The 21,702-nt window shown below is 41.0% G+C and overlaps 1 protein-coding gene across 2 annotated transcripts in view; it reads left to right on the top strand.

Annotated features, from left to right (window-relative positions):
* The window catches only part of LOC134205523 (homeotic protein ocelliless), a 72,667-nt gene extending 56,348 nt beyond the window's left edge, over window positions 1-16,319 (top strand). For both annotated transcript variants that reach the window (XM_062680807.1, XM_062680806.1), the window contains exons 3-4: window positions 10,464-10,618; window positions 13,643-16,319. In XM_062680807.1, coding sequence (XP_062536791.1) covers window positions 10,464-10,618; window positions 13,643-14,620 — 1,133 coding nt within the window. In that variant the 3' untranslated portion in view covers window positions 14,621-16,319. The remainder of the gene's footprint in view (window positions 1-10,463; window positions 10,619-13,642) is intronic.
* The last annotated feature ends 5,383 nt before the right edge of the window (window positions 16,320-21,702 follow it).

Raw genomic sequence — 21,702 nt, 5'->3', positions numbered from 1 at the left:
GAAAATGAATTTTTCACCTCCGCCTTCTTCTCTTCCACAAACTTGGTAGATTGAAGCACCTAGTACTGTATTCATCTTGGTAAGAACTGAGGCTGCCCAGCTGACGTCTGCATCTGCAAGCAATGTCTGACAGAGAAGTGAAAGGAAGAATCACGGCTTGCTATGCGCTGATAGTGAAAAACGTTACTTGACAACAGTGGGAGTGGCGTAATGAATGGCTGTCATGTACTGGGAGTGAAGAACTGATTCAAATATCAAAATTCGCATTAATAGAAAGAAAAAAATATAATAATATAATTCCATTTTTGGTTTAAACAGTGAAATAATGTTTACTTGTTTATTACAACACCGATATTAAATAATCCCCGACTGCTAGCAACAAGCTGAAAGGTATAACAAAGTGTCCACCTGGAAAATAAAGCGACGCTGTGCTTGCAGGCGTTTGTCTAATTGGCTCAGTATTCTAACAGTATTCACGTAGATACACCTCTAATATCTTTTTTCTAAGGGAAATAATTCCACACTTCATGAAAAAAAAAATCACTCCAAGTTGATGCTGCATCTCAACTTATTTTACACAGCTGTTAAAAAACGTGTCTCCTTGAACCGAGCCGTTTTATAAAATTTCTTTCTAGCTGCTTCGCGTATTTTGTTTAGATTGTATTGTAGCTCCAGTTAAAAACCGAACTGTGCTCTCGCGACAATAGCATTTTCTCCCATTTCCAGATGTCGCAACAGCATCGCAAGAAGTGCGCATCTATGCCATAGCCGTGCGTCATCATGCGCACCACTCGCGATGCAATTGCGACATTCGGAAATTGGAGAAAATGTGATTGTCGCGAGAGCTCAGTTTGGTTTTCAACTGAATCTACAATACTTATATTAGGTTGTGAAATGCTTTTTTCTGGTCTTGCACAATGATTGTAAAAGAATAGTAGAAGCAGAAGTATAAGAACGCTTGAGGTGCGGTTATCCCATATAGGGGGTTGTTCACTAATTACGTAAGTAATTTTTCTGGGTTTTTCAACCCCAGAATCTTTCAGAATCGTTCTTTCAGAGAACGATGAAGCAAATCATCCTGGGCGCTTCAGATTGTTTTCCGACTCAGAAGTCGGAAGTAACATTTTTAATTTGAAATTTAAAACTAGATGGAAAATGCTTACTCGACATTTTCGGTTTTGTTTAACAAAACACCGCAGGACACTTGACTCAACCTTTGACAGTTAATATATGGGCCTGCAGTTTTGACCATATGGTTCATTCGTTCTGAATGTTGCCATTTCAACAACAGAAACATATCCTAAAATGTTTCAAAAACAAAAATAAATTTTTTACTGACTTATACTATTACAACCAGCATTTATATAATATCGGTTCATGTATTCTTAACCGATGCACTATCGTTTGCAACCATAAACGAAACGACTCGAAACACTAATCCACTAATCGAGATATTTTTTTTTCGGACAATTTAACTGATTGTTAATGTAATAAATAAAATACCAGTGTATACAATAGCTTATTTAGCTGCCAAACGAACTGCTTAAGTTCTCCACGTGTAACAACACTTTTTACCTTTTCCCGTACACTATTTACATAAACAATCGATAAGCGATAAATTTTCGCCTCAACTCCGCACAGTGCAAAACTCTCTAAAACCAACAACAGCGACAGTAAAAAACGACCCGCGCGCCCAACGGATCGCCCAGTCACGATGAGGGCCCCGAAGCTGTCATAAATCTGCATTAACGTTTGGAAATGGCGTCGTTGCTCATTCGGGCTCTGTCTCCTGCTCTCGCTCGCTTACACAACGATTTCCATCCCGCCGCCGCTGTTTGGTGGTGCATGTTGTTATTTCTGGCTGCGGCTACTGTCCCTTGCTGTTGTCCTCAACGCAGCTTCGGCCTCCTATTTTCCGCCCTTATGGGCCCACATTGTGAATTGCCGAATATTTTCGCTACGGTTTACCGTTTTCCTATGGGTAGTTTCGCTCCGTGCGTGTGTGCGGGTAGAAGCAACCCCTCGCACCAAGCAACTTTTTGATCCTGTTTGAGGCGCAACGAGTGACAGTTACAATTTGTCACCGATCGAAACGTTGAAGGGTCGTCCTCTTCATTCGGATCGCCCTGCTGGGACGTCTTTATGTTGCGTTTTTTGGTATGTGGAACCCCATGCTGTTCCCGAAACCGAAGGGCGAAATGAAATTATTCGAAATCACGCCTCAAAGCACGTCCCTGCAACTTACATACATCGGTGCACGTTCGACGTTTGACGGGGATTCTGGCTGGGTGACAATGGGACTGATTTTTTTTCGGCACTGCTCTATTCGGAAGCCGCCAGATGCGCGATCGTGATCGAGACAAAGAATATGGCGGACAGAAGGTATGATATGTGCGGATTGTTTTGCCTGTTTCGACTTCGAACAGATGGAAGACATTTTACAGATGGTGGTGACAGAGACTATACAGTTTTTCTTCTTTATTTATGTGTAATTTTTGTTTTAAATAAGTTTATTGAAATAATAAAATAAAATTTAAAGTACACAACTCAACTCGCTATAAAATAACCAAAAACTAATTACATTCACAGAAAAAAAGTGCCCAACAGCCGTTTTCTATAGATAATGATCAATTAGATATTCGTGACTCGATTTTGGGTAAATATTTAAGTTTTCGATATCTCGAGTTAAGAGGGGATCAGAGACATATTCAGGGAAGTTGCATTCTTTGACAATAACAATTTTTTCCTAGATTTTAAAGATATCATTGTAATATTTTGTTACTTTGATTTGATAAAACATCGGTCAAATTCCCCAAAATTGGTTGTTAAGATTGAAAAACTGTTTAGGACACTCTTCTCTGTATATGATTGTAAAGGTTTACTCAATCGTCGTACCATGCTGTGTGAAATTGTTATTCCTTGCAAGAAAGAGAAGAACACGGTGGTTGCACAATGTGTGAGCTTTTTTCTTGGCTAAATTTATTTAAATTTTCTGAAAATGTATATCCTGTGGAGTGCCCGTAGAATATGACAACTTATGTTTCCAAAGTCAGACTAATGGATCAAATACCCATGGAACCGAACCAAAAATGCGCCTCAGGTTACTCCATTTGACGCGGTGTAATCAAAGTCAGAAAAGTGTGTTTACTCCAATTCAACGCGCGATTCCAAACGAAGCGACAAACGCGTAACCAAACGGCACAACGCTGGCTGATGATGCTTCCCGCGCGCCTGGCCCGTATTCCGGCGCTGCTCGTCAAAGGATAATCTTTCCAATGCCCGGCGGCAAACGTTTCCCACTCGGTTCGGTGTTATGTTTTCATTGCAATTACTTTTTCCACTCTAATTGAGATGCTCGCAGCCTCGCGGAGATGCTGAACGGCGCCCGGCGTTACCCGGAGGAGAATGTGCGAGGGTGGCAAATTAAGTGTAAATATTTGTCTTTCGCACCCAGCACACTAGTGGCGGGCTGTGGAAGTTGAAGCGTTTTAGTGCTCCTTTCCCGGGTTGTTGTTGTTGTTTGTGGATAAATACCAAAAGTGTCTGGCGGAGGACGACCCTCCCGAACGGCTCAAGGAAATTGACCGAGCGGTAGCGACGGCGGCGGTGGCGGTGGTGTGACGAGTCACGTGGCCTAGGGTTATTTGTAAGGTTTTTTCTGACTGTCGATGCTTTCGAGTTGGTAATTGATATTTAAACAGAACGACAAAAGTAAAAAAAGAGCAAAACAAACCCACTAGGAGTATGGAAATCCAAACCGAAGCGGCGACGACGAGAATGGTCCTATTAGGTCCAACGCCAATGTAAATCAAGTGTAAGCGAATTCTCTGTCGTCGATGACGTTACGTCGTTGTCATCGCCGCCGGGTAAATGGGAAGGACAACCAACAACGGTCCTCGAGTCGAGCACGGAACGCGTTCACCGGAGGAAGTGAACCTTAAAATTGAAACTTGATAGTTTTCCGATTTGGTTTGTGTGGTTGCCTGCCGTGTGTGTATGCTTGGTGCACGGTTCAGGCCGTCAGGGCTTCCATGCGTCTGGCACTCGTTAGGCTTTGTTGGTGCGATCGATAAGTGCACGTTTTTGGTTCTTGTTTTTGTTCATTCGTATTGTTGATTACGGACATTACTTGCTCGTGGGTTCCGTTATTGAAGAACCGGTCGACGACCTGGGTTCGGGAAGAAAACCGTAATATTGATACAAACGCCGTTATTAGAACGCAAATCCAACTTACAAAATAGTTATTCGCAGATTTTCATAAGAACGTGGGTTCACGAATTCGAATTTGTGAGATTTGCGAAGAAATCAGTTCACGCTGAGTTCAAGATGGAGACAATTGTCTAAGTTGTCGTAGTAGCGCTTTACTGCTAGCAGAATGTTATATGATTTGACAAGAAAGAATATTGGCGAGTTAAATCGTCAGGAAGGAAATCTCAAGCGGTAGAGTAATGCTCTCATGACTTTCAATTCAATTGTGTCCTTGAGAACTTCTATTTGGTCCTGGATGTGGGAAGAATTCTCGCTTAACTTTTGAAAAGGACCTAAGTAACATTTTTTTATGAATTAATTTGAGTACTGCAATCAAAAGCTTTCATATTTTTCTGTTGATTGCGAATTATTCTTGATTGCATAACCTCTTTTATGAAACAGCTGATCCTTCTTACTCTTGGCAACTGTAGTGAATAAGATAGTGCTTAGTTTCATAGGGGCGTAACTGTATTGATCGATTCCTCTTAATCGATTTTATATTTTGTTAATAACTCAATTGTTTCAAAAGCTACAACTATTATTATTTATTCTGGTGCAAGATAAATCATCCTTTATCACGCCAAACCATTAAATCATCGACAAACTAGCGCAATTCTGTTCAATAATAAAAAGAAAACATCGACGAAGAGAAATCGATCAATACAGTTACGTCCCTATGAAACTGAGTGCGAGAAATGTAATAATTTAGCTGACGCCTCTTATGAAGTGAAGTGGCAAGTGAAAGTAAACACAACAAACCCCCGAACATCGATGGTTAATCGAAGTAATCGAAGTATGCTTATGCTTTTGAACGGGGCCGGTGAGGCATCGACATTGAGAATATAATTTTCGCTCAGTAGTCTAAACTAGTGCAATAATATTCTGGGTTCGAATTCCGCCGCGACCATACAGTTTTTTTTATTGTTCTGCGATAATTTTCGCGAAAAGCAAGTGAGATGTTTACAGTGATGAAAAAAAAAGTAAAAGAAAATTCGTCTAATAGGCACGATTTTTTATCTTCCAAGGCTAGCTCCTGAGAAAATATTGCTAGGTGAAAGAAGCTCCTCACCATACCAACCTGCATGTCCGGTTGGCTACAGCGTCGATGCACCTATGCCTGGGCAATTCCAACGAAAAAAGTTTCTCGTCTGGCCCAAGAAACGCTTGCTTTGATCTCATCGAAACGAAAAGTCGAAACCTTGTTCAAAATTCATTCAAAAAAAAAGCAGAATGTTTTGTTTTTAACTTTTTGCATGTTATCTTCTACTTCTTCTTTTTTATCATAGATTTTCCGATCTGAATGAAAAAAACAAAATGTAAATTTAATTAATTAATTAAATTAATTAATTAAATTAAATTAATAATCTTCCGGCGCTAATACAATCTTCTACTTTTATAACCTACCATTATAACCTATTGATTATACAAAAAAATCTCCATAAATGGTATAATATTTTTGAGCCAGCATGGCAAAAATCTAGATTTTATTCAATATGTGTGGAAAAGTTTATGACTTAGAACTGTTTTACATTGGAAACAAATCTTTGTATACGCAGTCTTCGATTTTTTTCGAAAGTATGACGAGGGATACATCAATGTTTGTCTACGATGCGTAAAGTATAAAAACACTTTAATAAAGAATAAAAAAAAATACGGTGCGTAATAATCAAAAAATAAATAGATTGAAAGCAACATTTATTCTGTTAGTCGGTGCTTTTAATATCGTTTATTGATGTGCTGGAACAAACACTATAAATAATCAATCGTACGACAGCAAACTCGCCTATGATAGGTATTACTGGAGAGCATTGCAACTTAAAGGTGTTTCCAATTTGCCTATCATAAGAAATTAAAACAAGATGAATTAACGTTGAAATCATGATACTCTTTATCATGTCATGAAGCTCGTAATCTGACTATTTCCAATGTACGATATGATTTTTATTTCTTTTCATTATTATATTTTATTTTAGTTCATTATTAGTAGATTGCTTCTGGGTTGCTGGTATTCCGAACGATTTCAACGACATGTGGGAACAAAAAGGGAACAGTAAACAGCGAAAATATGCATTGAACATTTAACTTAAAGTAAATCCGGGTGAGATGCCATACCTTTTTAAAATCGATATTTCCTCAAAACAATATGCTAAATGAAACTCTATTGTTATTGATAGTTTAAGGATACATAGTGTAAAAGTAATTTGCAAAACCAAAAAAGTCGGTTTGTACTATTTATGTTTGAAGAAAAGTCAAATTCGGGTAAGATGCCACCACACCTCTAGGAGAGACACCGCACGAGGTAAATGTTGGAGAAATGGGGTTAATACATATTTTTATGGCAATAATTGAGCAATCGATATGTTTTTCGAAAAAAGCACCTTTCTTTTTCTACTTCAATATTGTATACCCCAATCTCGAATGGGCTTGGTAGTCATGTGGCTACTGCTTCTGCCTAATACGCAGGAGGTCGTGGGTTCAATCCCAGGTCCGTTCCATTCCTCCTACTTTCTCTATGTTAATAATGTTCTAGCAATCGCTAAAACTAGAAATGGATTTGCATACTGGTTCTATTTCTATTTTACACCTTCAACTTGACTATTTTAGCAGTAGTTGCTACAATAATGAACTAAAAAAGCTCGTTTCCTACATTCAATTAGAAATTCCATCAGTTGATTTCTCCTATCTATCAACTCGAACCTAACCCGAAAATTCTAATAAATTCCGTATTCCGTCGTGACAAGTGCAGAGGTATATTCGGCTTGCAGTGGGTGAGTGATTGCATCATCATTTCATTCCCCTTTCCTTGCGTTGACTTGCATTCTGACGTGGCAGTATGACTTAACAAATGAGGTCACCTGTACTTGTACATTGAAGATGAGTGCTAGTTCCAAGCAAACAGCTGTTGGTTCTCTGTGCAAGAACAGCTGATCTGGTCATAATGGAGTAGCAACTACGGGCAGTCAATCAAGCTCAATCTTCAATATTGTATACCCCAATCTCGAATTTTTGATTAAAAAAAACAAAACCCATCGCCAGCAGGGAAAATCGTTTTTCCTAATTTCAACGCGAATCGTATTCAGATATACAAAATAACAAATTCAAAGTGTTATAAGAGTAAAATCAATAGTGATTCAGTTTCATTGCAAATTTCCGAACACTATTCTAGCTTGAATCTTGGCTGATTTTCCCAGCAGTGTTCTATTCATGTTTGAACATTTTTCAAAAAAGTTAAAGCACTATGTTGCTGCAAATAAAAGCGCCGTAGTTGCAAAGTGGATTTATCCGCAGATAAAATTACGCATTCATGAATCAAAACAATTGAAAACTATTTGCATCTCGCGACAGTTTTAAGATTTTGAAACCGAACTGTTATACAAATTAATCTAGAACAGCTGCTGGGAAAATGAATGTTCAAAGTGACAGCCCCGAACAATTTAACTCACGGCTGGCTTAGTTCTAAGGGTACAACTTTTGTTTACACTGTATTTTTATCGCTGTGAGTTTTTTCGAAAATTTGGAAAATGGCACCCGAAAAGCAACGTTCCAAATATATTTTGCGCAAGTACCTGTAAAATCCTCAACTCTCTTATCGGGATATTGGGAAACAACTCCAAATCTTGCAATCAACAACGGTGAGTCGTGTGAATAAATGTTTCTATGAAATTCTGGGCATCGAACGGAAAGAGAAACGCGGTCAGAATAAATGTTCTGCTGGTGATCAGGATCTTGAGCGTGTCGTGAAAGCGTTTGAGCGGAATCCCAGGGATGTGGCCAAAACGTTGAATCTGTCCAAGTCGTTCGTTCAGAAAACCAAGAACCGGGAGATACTTCATACGTACGAAGTGCGGAAGGCACCAAACCCTGACAAACGACAAAATACGGTGAGAAAGTCACGGGCTCGGAGACAGCTTCCATAGCCACTATCCTACACCGTCCAGTACAAGTTCGATGTTCCGGAGGAAGCAAAAACTTTCAAAGATTGCCCAAAAATACATGAGTTGGCATGCGGAGTGCGCCTTTCGTGACTACCGGTACTGTAAACGGGGAGATATACCTCAAGGAGTGTCTACAAAAGCGTCTTCTTCCTCTGTTAAAGCCACACAAGGGCCCTACGAACTTTCGATTGGCCAATAGTCAAATGCTGTCCTGGAGTAGAGCGGAGCCAATGAAGACACTTTCGCAGCCAGAAGCAAAATCCGATGAATTTTCTGAGAAAATTATGAGGAAATTCCTTAAAACTTGCTGAAGAAATTCCAGAATTTCCGAAAACTTTGGTGAGTAAATTCCGAAGAACTTGCCGATGGAATTTCGAAAAAAATGCCAAGAAAATTTCGAACGATTTTCCATGAAAATTGCGAAGAATTTTCAAATAAAATGCCAAATGATTTGCCGAGAAAAGTTTGGTGAGGAAATTCCGAAGAGTTTGCCGAGAAAGTTATAAAGAGCTTTCCGAGCAAAATCCTAAGAATTTGACGAGCAAATTTAAAATAAAATTGTCGGAAAAAAACGAAGAATTTGTGGAGGAGATTCTGAAGAATTTACCGAGAAAACTCTGAATGAACTGCCGAGTAAATTCCAAAGAAGAAAGAGTTTGCCAAAGAGGTTCCGAGGAATTTTCCGAATAGATTCCAAAAAAATGTCGTTGATATTCTGAATAGTTTTCCGAGCGAATTTTGAAATATTTACCGAGAAAATTACGAACAATTTGTCGAGAAAATCCTAAAGCAAACTCCGCAGAATTCTCTGAGAAAACTCCTACGAATTTACTAGGAAGATTTGGAAAAAATTGCCGATGGAATTTTGAAGAATTTGCCGAGGATGTTCATAACAATTTTCCGCCGATTAAAATTTCTAAGATTTTTTCAAGGGAATTTGCCGAGAAAATTCAGAACGTTTTGCCGAGCAAACTCCGAATAGTTTGCCGAGGAAATGTTGAAAAATTAGGCGAGCAAATAATGGAGAATTTGACGAAAAAAAAATCTCAGCAATTTGGGATGACATTCCAAACAATCTACCGAGGGAAATGCGAGCGATTCGCCGAGTAAATTCCGAAGAATTATTCATAAAAATTCCGAAGATATTGCCAGGCAATTGTTGAGGATATTCAGAATTATTCGTCGAGCGAATTTCGAAGAATTTGGGAGGAAATCCCGAAGAATTTTCCCCAGAAATTCCTAGAAATGTGCTTAAAAAGTTTCGAACAATTTATTGGGGAAATTCCGAAAAGTTTGCCGAGAAAATTTCGAAGAATTTTCAAAAGAAATTGCGAGGGATTTGCCGATGAAATTTCAATAAAATTGTTGTGCAAATTCCAGCAATTGTAGCTACTGAAGAAGTCCAGCCAGAGACGACGTTAACTGCGGGTTTGTCAGATGCCGTCGGAGTTACTAAAGATGTAGATGTTGGGCGGCAGAAATCGGAATACCCCGTCTATGGTTACTACCAAGAGTGTTATCGCCAGGACCGACCCTGTTTCCTCCTGTTAAGTCCACGATGACTTATTGCTGATCAGGACTTGGAACGAGCATCCTTTGAGGAAATTCCGTACAAAGGCCAAATCTTGCGAAAAAAACATTTGCTTAGTACTGGAACACTAACGGCGTCCCCTAGTTTTGGCGAAGTAGGAACCGATTCCGTACCCCGGGCGAAAGTCATGTTGTCGGAAGCCGAAACTTCCCCGATCAACAATGCATAACAAAATTATAACAAGGGCAGTTATTTATTTCAGAAAAATATTGTAACAAAATGTGTTATAAAAATGGCTGGTTAGTTGTTAAAATAACAAAACTTATATAAAAAATCCCTCTAGCTATAACACAATGAAATCAGAGGTTGATATCTTCATATCAAGAGGTCGCCGAGATAGGCCGATATTCTGAAATATCCCAGGAGGTGACGTTGTCTTCGAGATAGGAATAACGTGGTTGATCCGTCACTCATCGGGACATGTTTGGTCGTTCCGTATTTGATTGGCCATATCAAGGATTAAGATTTTCAGAAGAATTGCTGCAGCTATTTTTTTTAAATTAAAAAAAAACATTGCTGAACATTGATTGCAGACGAATAAAATTATGGAAACTTAAAAGTTAAAAATCCTCAATTATTCAATAGTAAATAGATGTTAGTAAGTAAGATAGAATAGTTTACACCACCTGCCCAAGCTGGATGAATCAATTTACTAAAGTCTTTGGTTTCCTTTTCTTATTTTGTTCCAGGAGTCAACCCACGAAAGCAGCGGCGAGAGCGGACAACATTCACCCGATCCCAGCTGGACGTTCTGGAGTCGCTGTTTACGAAAACGCGCTACCCGGACATCTTTATGCGCGAGGAAGTTGCAATGAAGATCAACCTGCCCGAGTCACGAGTACAGGTGCGTAACCGCCACTAACCAACACTGACTGTTTGCCCAACGAAAAGTCGCCCAAAACCGCCAAGTGTGGAAACAAACAAATTTGCTCCTTCCTGCGAGCAGCCTTGTGGGAAATTTTCCGAACGAAAACATATGCACGTGTGCGATGGGATGTACAAAAAGCCCATTCGACGGTTTTGGTGTGACATCAAAAATTAATACACACAGACACAATAACACTTGATGCTGCTGCTTTTCCCGAAGCAATTGTGTGCGAAGGAGGGTGCATCCAAATGGATTCTCGGCGACTGTCGTGTGCGATGTTGATTTAATTTTAATTTTTAATCAATTTTCCATTCCGCCACGAGTGGTAATCTTGCGACGAAACGGTGCCGTTGAAAACCTCATCTTTTTCCGACGGTTTTTCTTTCCCCGAAATGAGAGGGTGAATAATAGAGTGGAAAAACGAGAGGATTTGTTATTCATGACGATGCGCTTGGATCGTTTGTGGGCGCAATTGATGGGGAAGGAATTTACCTTCCGTTGAATGGGGAACTGCCCTACAGATGAAGGGATATACCGTTCTGATGAGTTCTTGGATTTCATCGTCGGGTGACAAGATAAATTGAATTTTACGAGTGGTTGAACTTTTGAGATTGAAAATTTAAATTCCTTATAAAGTGACGCAATCAAATTCACCAATCAAGGAGCGAGACAATTGACTTTTATTTTCTGCATTCGTAATAGTCAAAAAGTGTGATGAAAAAATTCAACCCAGCTGGGTAAAACATGAAACAACTTTTTCGATACTTTTGAATGCCTCACAAACAATAGAAAACACAAATCACTACCGTCCCTTGACACGAATCAAGAACTTCATATGACAAGCAGCTGACCAAACTCTTATTTCACACGAACAAAACAAACAAACCCGACGATTACAGAAACTGTCAGCTTCCGTAAAAACAAACACCCCGCCCGGAACAACACAACCGACGACGACACCTCTATAATAGGGTCCGGAGGTACAACTCAATCTGTTCTCAATCAGCGTCGTATTCAAAGCACAAAACTCCGTCCGGAATATCCTCCGGGGCAGTAATTTGACCAGCAGCGCATGATGATCAATCACTTCGGTCCTGACTCGGCAGAACCCAAGCAAATTCCGAGAAAGTTCGTAATGAGACAGCCCATTATCACCTTCTTTCTGTCGAAGGGCACTGCTGCTGCTGGCACGAAAGCCCCGACGGAGATAAAGCACGCAAGATGAAGCAACAACGCAGTTCCCGTTGCAAAGAGGCAATCGCAGATTTCGCAAACTCATTGCTGTTTGTTTTGATCCTTGCGCTTTTCTACGGTTTCGGATTTTCGGGAGTGGTCGTATTTACCCAAAGCAATTATTACGGTTGTTCGACGATGTGATTGTGAAATCGATCAATTTTCGGTCGGGGTTGATCCGATGTGCAAACACAGCCGCCGCCTCTAATAGCTGGTAAAGCACGCTGCCTTTGCGTTGGTTTCGTTGCAGATGGTCGTGAGGCTGCGGCTTGAACCATTTTGGCGCCGATAATGTTAGACGAAACGGATCGTCGATTGGAATATTTATGGTTATGATTATCTTCGTCGCCTGCGATTGTCTGTGCCATTGGTGACAAACATAAAAGGAAATATAATGCGACTGTGCTCTCAGACTGTGCGGTGTTGTGCCCTGCTGGAATCTGGATGTTAGATATCAATAGCATGCGATTTAATTTTTTACTAGCAAACACAATACTTGGTGCCGCTACCAAACGGGGAGAGGTTGATTCGTTACGGAACAGAAATTAACGCTGACCGAGGTCAGAATAGGATCGTAAAAATGAGGCTTTGCCTGTAAGCAAGAGTGATGGAATTGAGTTAATGGAAAACAGCAACACGAATTGGCAAAACTTTCACTTTGAGCAGAACAGCTTCGCTTTGCTGCTTGTGAACTTCAATGTTGGAATAATTAATAGTCGAACATATGTATTGAATTCTGTGACGAGCATTCTGCGTTCAATTGTTTCTATTGAAGCAAACTATTTTTCTCGCTTGAAATTCTGTCGCAAAAAAAAACTTCTCAGAAAAACTAAAATCAATTTGAATATTCCATAATTTAGCTGTTCGATATTCAAACCATTTTCAACAAATGCCAAATGCTAAATCGGAAACTGAACCGCCCGAGCTTGTAGATACTTTACACCAAGGATAAAAGATTATTTATGTACCCCATCAGCATCTATTAGCAACATCATTGAGACATAACGCCCACACTCCTTGGGGAATATTTTCATTTTCACCCTCCTCTTTCGAGCACATCTTCACCGAAACCGAACGGGAAAGTCACTTTGGCGGAAAAAAAAAGTTTCCAGCTGTGCAAGGAACCGCAAAACGTGTTCCGATCGAGAGGGGACTCTGCACTAGGGAAAAAGCCGAACCCGGGCCGAAAAGGTAATGATTTCGTAATCACGTTTTCATTACCCGAGCAAATAATCCTCCACCGAACGACCCAGTCTAGTGGCAGCAGTGGAGGAGGAAATCCGACAGAGAAGCGCATTTTTCGGGGGAGGAAAGCGTAATAAAATCAAATGAATTGAAACAAATCACAGTGCGGTATTATTACGAGGGTCTTGACATATTTGTACTACTTCATTGGGGGAGGAAGTCATTTCGAATGGCAGTGAGTAGTGGCGTATCGTCTTACACTGTGATGGGAGGACGATAGGTGGGAAATAGCGAACAAGTGCCTGGGGAGTGTAATATTGAATTACCTTTTGTACTTTTAAGAGTTCTTCAAACTCAGCGGTAGTTGAACGAGGCAGACTGTTTTGATGTTGGGTTCAATATCTCACCGTGTGGCTTTTCGTTTGAACCACCACAATGCAGGATTATTAACTTTGTGCATCTGTTATATTTGCGCGATTCCACACTGATTAAAATTGGGCAAGCAATTGAAGGCGTTGAAATTGTATTACATCCACTCGCCAACTCTTTAACGCTTCATCATTTGTTTCTTCTCATCTGCAGGTATGGTTTAAGAACCGGCGGGCCAAATGCCGTCAGCAGCAGCAACACATGACCTCCTCGAACCTCAACAGCAGCAAAACGTCCAGCAGTTCGTCCAGTTCGTCCACGCGGCAATCCGGAGCCGGAACCGGTTCATCATCGTCATCAAACAACAATAACAACGCAACAGCCACCGGTGCCAGTAGTAATAAGACTTCGTCGATCGCCAACGCGAACAATAAGCCCACGATCAAACACACGCCCATGAACAGCCACAATAGCGCGTCTAGCAGTGGGGGCGGAGCAAACGGCAGCAATACTGGCCCGAGCAATCATTCAAACAGTCACAATGGTGCTAGTCTAGGAATAACCCACAGTAATGCCTCACCGATCCTTCCCATTACGCCCTCGACCTCGGTGAGTCCACCAATCAATGTGATCTGTAAAAAGGAACAACCGTCCTTTCACCACGGCGGCAACAACGACTCCATGAAGGCGGCCTCCGGTTACGATCTTCTGAAAGATCCCGAGATGAGCCTATCCCACCACACGCCGGCCTACGTGAACATCAACTCTCGGTTAGGTCAGTCACAGGGTTCCGGCGGCAATGGAGTATCGAGCGGGCCTTCCGCCGGCAATCTAACGCCTCTGGGTTCAAACTCTTCGATAATGACCACTCCTTCACCTCCAATCACCCCGCAAACCTCACACAACCCCCTGTCGTATATGCCAAACCACGAGTCATACAACTTTTGGCACAACCAGTACCAGCAGTACCCAAACAACTACAACACGCCATCCTACTACAGCCAGATGGATTATTTCCAGAACCAGAACCAGAGCAACTACAACATGGGCCACTCCGGCTACACGACATCGGCCAACTTTGGACTGGCGTCGACTTCGGCCCTCACCGGTCCTATGGGCGGGCAGGCGTTCAGTTCCAACGGACTAGATTACATGAACCCACAGGACAAATATGTAAATGGTATGGTGTAAGCGGGTCCGCGGTTGCCAATCATAAGTTCTCATATCACGCGACAACGATTAAGCATTGGGGGACAATTGTTGCCTTAGTTTTATTTTCTTTGCTAAGTCTTCAAGCGCTGATGGCTGAATGGGGAAGGGCTGCTTATGGTTTGGGTAAACCATTTTTATTGTCCATCTAGAGTGGTTTTAGGATCTCTTGAAAGACGAGATTCGCAAAAAGGAAAACTGAATGCTTCGAAGTTGGTAAATGTGCACCTGAAAATAAAACTCCCATTGTTTTAAATAGTCTATCTCAATAAAATTGAGTGAACAACTTCGACTATTTCCATAATCTTAATTATTTATTACCTTCGCTCTTCGGTAGATTCGAAACTTTATTATTTGTGTTACACAATTGGACTTACATTTTCTTGTTATGATGTACAATCTCGTCCAAATCCACGATTAGACGAAAAGCTCTTCCTTCCCCAAAGCTTTGCAGCCGCAATCAGTCGTAACATCCCTGAACCACAACCCCCGCAAAAGCTGGTCTAGCTTCGATCCCGCCAGTCTGCTCGCAACCATATCAAACCTATGCGAATCATCCGGTTCGTTACCGAGTTTTGTTTACTGTTATGTGCTACACCGTTTGAGCTGAGCCTCCTCGGCTCAAACGGAAACCATTATTTATTCATTAGGCTGCCATAGGACGGTCGAACGAGGCGAAACAATGAAGTGAAATAGCGTAAGTTTCTCGCAAAAGTTCGCATCTAGTGTAAAAAGAATTATAGTGAATCAATCAAAATTGAGAGGAAGAATCGATATCAAATTGTTCATATCAGTATTTTTTGATAGGATCAAAAAAAGAACGCAAGTATTTAAAACGAGAGGAGAGAAACAAAAAAAAACATACATCGATTTGCAAGCGCCAAATGTGTTAAAAATTCACTTATAAAAGAATTTGAACAGTGCAAAAGTTTATCGAAGAAGGCGGTGTGTCCATCTGTGGAGCTCGGCCTGCTTGAAGCAATTCCTGCACCACACCCCCGGGACGGGAACGAAACCGTGCAGGTAAACTGATATTAAAAATGCTCACTCGTATGTAGGGTAGTTAAGGAATCGCTGAATTTACAACGGTGAGATAAATTGTGCAATTTATGTTCGAAAAAGTAATACAAAAAAAAAACTGAAACGAAAGGGGGCGCTTACCAGCGGGCATGATTCTGTGTGATAAGTACTCGCGTATTCTCGTTTCCTCTCGCCATCTAGCCAGAAATACTCAAGCAAGACTTGATTCGTTTTATTAATGTTTACTGAAAAGATATTTTTTTCAGTCGATTTTTTATTTAAGACCTACCGTTTCCGAAGAGCTGCTGAAATGGAAAGCAAAATGGAAACCACGATAAGAGTTAGGTAAAACATAAGATTACACGAATAAATGCAAATTCAAAATGCTACATAGTTGTACATGGATCGCTGACTTAGAGATAATGTAAGCAAATGCGCTCTTCCGTTCCCTCGGGAGATCGCCAACAAGAGGTTATCGAATCACGAAAGATGTAAAAAAAAACAGAACAAAGGCAACATAATGGTTATGTGTCGAGTAAATGATTGCTAATTAATGGATAATTAAGTAACTGATCAGATAATCTCCTATTGTACATAGTAAATCGAAATATTATATGATTATATTATCTCAAAGTAATAAAAAATATGAAAGTATATTAAATCTATCGTTTTATGAATTTATCTACAAATCATTATCCGAACAATCCTGGATTTACCTTTTTCTGAATATGATGTCTGAAGATTTAGGCGTTCTGGTAAGTATGTATACGGTTTATCCATGTCTTGGTCACACAATTTTGTACATATTACTTTTCTAGAACAGTGTATTTCTTACCATTAAATTACTTAGCTGAATAAGATGTGCATCAGTGAATAGCAGTTCATTTGAGAAGGTGATATATTCCAAATTTATTGTCCTGTTGTCTAAAACACAATACAATATATCAGTTGATGGGAACTGCCGAATAAAAGGCAATTTGTTTGGAAGTGACGCGATTTCTGAGTTTGTCTACGGTCTAGATCAGAAATTCAGTGCCTGGTTTATTGTCCCTATATCTGCACGATCCCTACGGGAAGGAACTTGAACTTTAGTTAGTTGGATAGGGTAATGAGACGCACAGATCTGGAACTGCAATAGAAAGCGATCTTTGCAAATTTATTGTACATTGGAATGTGCACGGATGCATTTCACTTTATGGGTTGGCAACTGGAATACGGATCAGGAAGCTGTAACTTTTGTGCTTATTCTGTGTTGCGACGGATACGACAGAAGGATTTTTGGACGCTTCTGTAGCAAACCCGTTTTCATGGAAGAATGCTTTAAGGTTAATAGTCCTAATTTTAGTCTGTCTGTCTACTGTCCGCAACTGTCTGTTTACTTTGTTCTCGTATGTATAATTTCAATTATTAAAGTTAGTTCACATAGTATGTTTTTAATCATTCCAATTAAGGAAGGTGTGTGGCATTGGACAGGCCTATTATCATGAACAGGTCTAGCATGCATGTGTCAAATGACAGATCGTGTCAGTCATCGTGAGTATACACATTCGCAGCCAGTCGATCCCACCTTCTTCCCGAGTGCAGCAGTGCAAACATGATGGGTGACAAATATGCGCGATGTTGAATTGCACATTTGGCGATCCTGCCAGGAGTTCTTAAAAATATATCGCATGAAGTCACCCAGCATGTTAATAGAAGTGTGTGAAAAAAAAACAATTTCGGACGTAGCCGAAAAAGTAAAAGCAGCGGAGCTTTTTATATCGGTAAGAAGAGTGACGATTAATATGCATCATTGTCAAAGGGATTCTGCTTTTTGGTTGTTGTCCACGGATTTTTTTTTCGTAATGGTTTGGACAGTTTTGTTTGCTTGCTCTAATTTGGGAGATAAATTTATCCCTCATTGTCAAATTACCTCAATACTGATTTCTTTTGCGAAAGTGTGTGTGCGAATTTTGAATGTTTACGTTTGTTACAGGAGAAAATGATGCAAAACGTCCCCACTACTGAATAATGCAGCATGATACAATCATGAAAACAATGAGCAAACTACAGTTTTAAAACGATTTTGCGCTCAAAACTAGTTCATTTTGAAAACTTATTGTTAAAATGTTCAAATGTTTTTATTACAATAGTTTGAATTATCAAGAACACGTATTCGTACTGTTCTTTGAATCTAAGTGCAATGGATTGGAATGTGTTAGATAAATTTTTACTTTGAGGTTGGCTAGTGTTGGCTACAAGGTTGGCTAAGTTTCGAAAGATCGGGAACTCTTTGAAAGTTTTTCAACTATTCTTTGGAAAATTTAAGGTTCAAGTTGGGATGGGACTTGCGAAGAGAAAGTGTAACGTCATCTGCATTCAGCCAAACGCTACTACGAACTGTCAGATGCATCTAGCATCTTGAATAAAATATTTTGAATTACATTTGATTATCGAAGACTTCTTTCCTTCGAAGAGTATTAGAACATATTTGTGATGCCTAATATTATAAAGTTATGAATGTGCTTTATTCCGATATGAAAACCATTGTGAAACATAAATTACACTTTTACGAATTGGAAACACATAGTACTATGAAAAGTCGGTCAACTGTGATAAGCAGAAGAATAAAAGACAAAACTATGAAAAAGAAGAATCGTTTTCGCATGCGTTGTCTCGGGGAGCGACAGAGTTCAATAAGGAGAGCTTGATTGGTGTAGCTGTACATGAATCACAGTTCTGCGTGGTGAACGTTCACATTCAAGTGAGTGATCACAATTTTGCGTGGTGGGACGCCCGCATTCAAGTGTTTCTTCCTCTGCGTTGGTGAGACGTCCGCAAGAAGAATAGTGTTATTGTGGATCGGAATGATCACAATTCTGCGTGGTGGGACGCCCGCATTCAAGTGTTTCTTCCTCCGCGTTGGTGGGACGCCCGCAAGAAGAACGGTGTTATTTTGGATCGGAATGATCACAATTCTGCGTGGTGGAACGCCCGCACTCAAGTGTTTCTTCCTCTGCGTTGGTGGGACGCCCGCAAGAAGAACGGTGTTATTGTGGATAGGAATGATCACAATTCTGCGTGGTGGGACGCCTGCAAGAAGAATAGTGTTATTGTGGATCGGAATGATCACAATTCCGCGTGGTGGGACGCCCGCATTCAAGTGTTTCTTCCTCTGCGTTGGTGGGACGCCCGCAAGAACGGTGTTATTGTGGATCGGAGTGGTCACAGTTTATCCAAGAATCTCTTGCTCAGCAATGGTCGATTGCCTACAAGTAGTTTGGTGTTGTAGATTCGAAAGGTCACGGGTACACAAAAGATTTGATTTAACTGAGATTAGATATTCGGGCATGATTTGGAGTTGTTTATCGGGATTTTTTTTTTGGTTACGATATCTGTATTTTTTTGCTGGTTGTTTCACAACTGTGAGTGCACAGTGGATCGGACGTGTATTTGAAAAAGTAGAAGTAGTAGTAGTGATTTGAAGTACAAGCGAAATGTTTCTTCAAGAGTACAATTGCGAGTCGAGACGCCCACTGCACGGGAGTTCCTTGTTAGTGGTTTCCCATATGCATGCGTGCCACCATTTAAGTGTGTTCTCCGATTATGAAATGAGATGCTCGCAATACAATGGTGTGCCTGGAATGATTGTTTGCTGCAAGATGCTTTTGTATCAAGATGAGAGAGAAACCGAATGATACATAACATGTCGTAGATGTTTTTTTTTCATGCAGAAGAAAAGGGTGATAGCATTTTTTGGAGAAGAGGGGAGATGTGTGGCATTGGACAGGCCTATTATCATGAACAGGTCTAGCATGCATGTGTCAAATGACAGATCGTGTCAGTCATCGTGAGTATACACATTCGCAGCCAGTCGATCCCACCTTCCTCCCGAGTGCAGCAGTGCAAACATGATGGGTGACAAATATGCGCGATGTTGAATTGCACAGAAGGTTTCATAGTATCTACTTATATAATTTTAGCTGATTTCAAGTAAATAATATTTTATAATTCAACCGCGTGTTCAATATTTTAGATTTTAGATTGTTGTTTTTGTTGTCGTTTTTCTGTGTCCTTATCCATATCTTCATATATACCACAGTCGCTGTGTAGAAGGTTGCCCTCTTCATTGGGGGGAGTATAGTAGTGCGTAAGATGGGTTTACACGAATAAGGAAGGCGTACACTCTAACATCGGCGGCAGATCATTGGCAGATCCACTTTGTCCAAAAATGTCTTTGATCCACTTTGTCCAAAATTCATCCAGTTGACTCCGTATTTGGTCCCAGTTGGTCCTGAGTTTACGTCCGCTGTCATCCAACGGCAACTGCGTTGGCTGAACTACACCGCTAGAGCTCAACATAAGGAAATGGTTGGGTGTGAGCGCTTCATCATCTTCCGTTTCTAACGGTACAAAGGTTAAGGGCCTGGAGTTAATGATTCCTTCAACTTCGGTCAGAAGTGTCTGAAAATTTTCTTCATTCGGTGTTCTGCTGACGGATATTGTTTCTAACGTAGACTTCACCGTTCGTACCAAGCGTTCCCATGCTCCACCCATGTGTGGTGCCGCTGGAGGATTAAAACGCCACTGGGTATCATGGTTGGTGAAGGTTCCAGCTAATTCACGATTTACTGCCGAAACTTCGGCACGTAATTCCCGGCTCGCACCGACGAAGTTGGTGCCCTGATCGCTGTATATCTCCTGCGGGGCTCCTCTTCTAGCTATGAATCTCCGGATAGCCATCTTGCAAGACTCGCTGGACAAACTGTAAGCCACCTCTAGATGCACGGCTCGCACAGTCAAACAAGTTATTACGACAATCCATCGTTTAACATTGCTTCTTCCAACACGAATTAACAAAAAGTCCGCAGTAATCAATACAGATGAAGCTGAACGGTCGAACGTATGGGGTTACTCTAGCAGCTGGAAGTGGTGCCATCCGTGGGATTTTGGGAACAGCACGATACACCGCACACCAAGCACATTTCCAGGCTATTTTTCGTACAAGAATCCTTAAACTGGGAATATAGTAAATCTGTCGAAGCTCATTCGTTACTGTTTCCCCATACCCGTGTGCGTAACGTTGATGGAAGAATTCAATGACTAATTCGGTAAAGCGGTGTTTTTTCGGAAGAATTACGGGAAACTTGGGTTCGTATGGAACAAATTTAGCTGCACCAATTCGCCCTTCAATACGCAAGACCCCTTTTTCATCCAGGAACACGGACAGCTTGCGCAGTGGGCTGCTCTTCTCCAGCCGATTGGCTTGCTCTGGTGGCAACTGTTGATTTTTTCGCACTGTTGACAGCTCATTTGAGTACTCTTCGGCTTGAACCAACCGCCATATTGCATTTCCTGTATTCAATAGTTCTTCTCTCGATAGTACTCTGTCATCACAACGTTCGGAATCAAATTCTCTCCGACAACGATCGATAAAGCGTAAAACATAACCCACAGTTCGCAACAGCCGTTGATATTTGGAGAATGAATTAGAGATTCTGCAGCAACTCGATGGTGAGCTTGAGCCGTTCGCATTTCTTCCAGAGTATTTGGTGGTGATGACTCATGAAATGGCCATTCAGATTCGTCCTTGTAAAGAAATTCAGGCCCTACAAACCACCGATTGCCAGTTTGGAAACATGGTCCTTTGCCCCATTTCGTACCCTCATCCGCAACGTTGAGCCGCGTCGGAACCCATCGCCATTCATGTGGACTTGTTTCATCGAGAATTTCGCTGACTCTAAACGCCACAAACTGTCGGTATTTCCGTTGGTCTGAATGAATCCAGGACTGCACTGTCCTAAAATCACGCGTCGGGTGATCGGCAAAGTGTGATTTTCCTGTACCGACTTCATCAACCGCACTCCGATAACCGCAGCCTGTAACTCTAGTCGGGGCACCGACATTAGTTTCAAAGGGGCGAATTTTATTTTGGCAGTCACAAGTGCACAGCGGACTTGGCCACGGTCGACAATCCGGAAAACGCAGGCGTACGCTGCCTCGCTCGCGTCGACGAAAACATGAAGTTCCAAGCTGTGAAGACTTTGGGGTTCATATCCAGGGAA

This window comes from Armigeres subalbatus, chromosome 1 (genome assembly GCF_024139115.2).
Source record: "Armigeres subalbatus isolate Guangzhou_Male chromosome 1, GZ_Asu_2, whole genome shotgun sequence".
Lineage (NCBI taxonomy): Eukaryota > Metazoa > Arthropoda > Insecta > Diptera > Culicidae > Armigeres > Armigeres subalbatus.
Note: the sequence above shows the minus strand (reverse complement) of the source record. Positions and strands in the feature narration are given on the sequence as shown.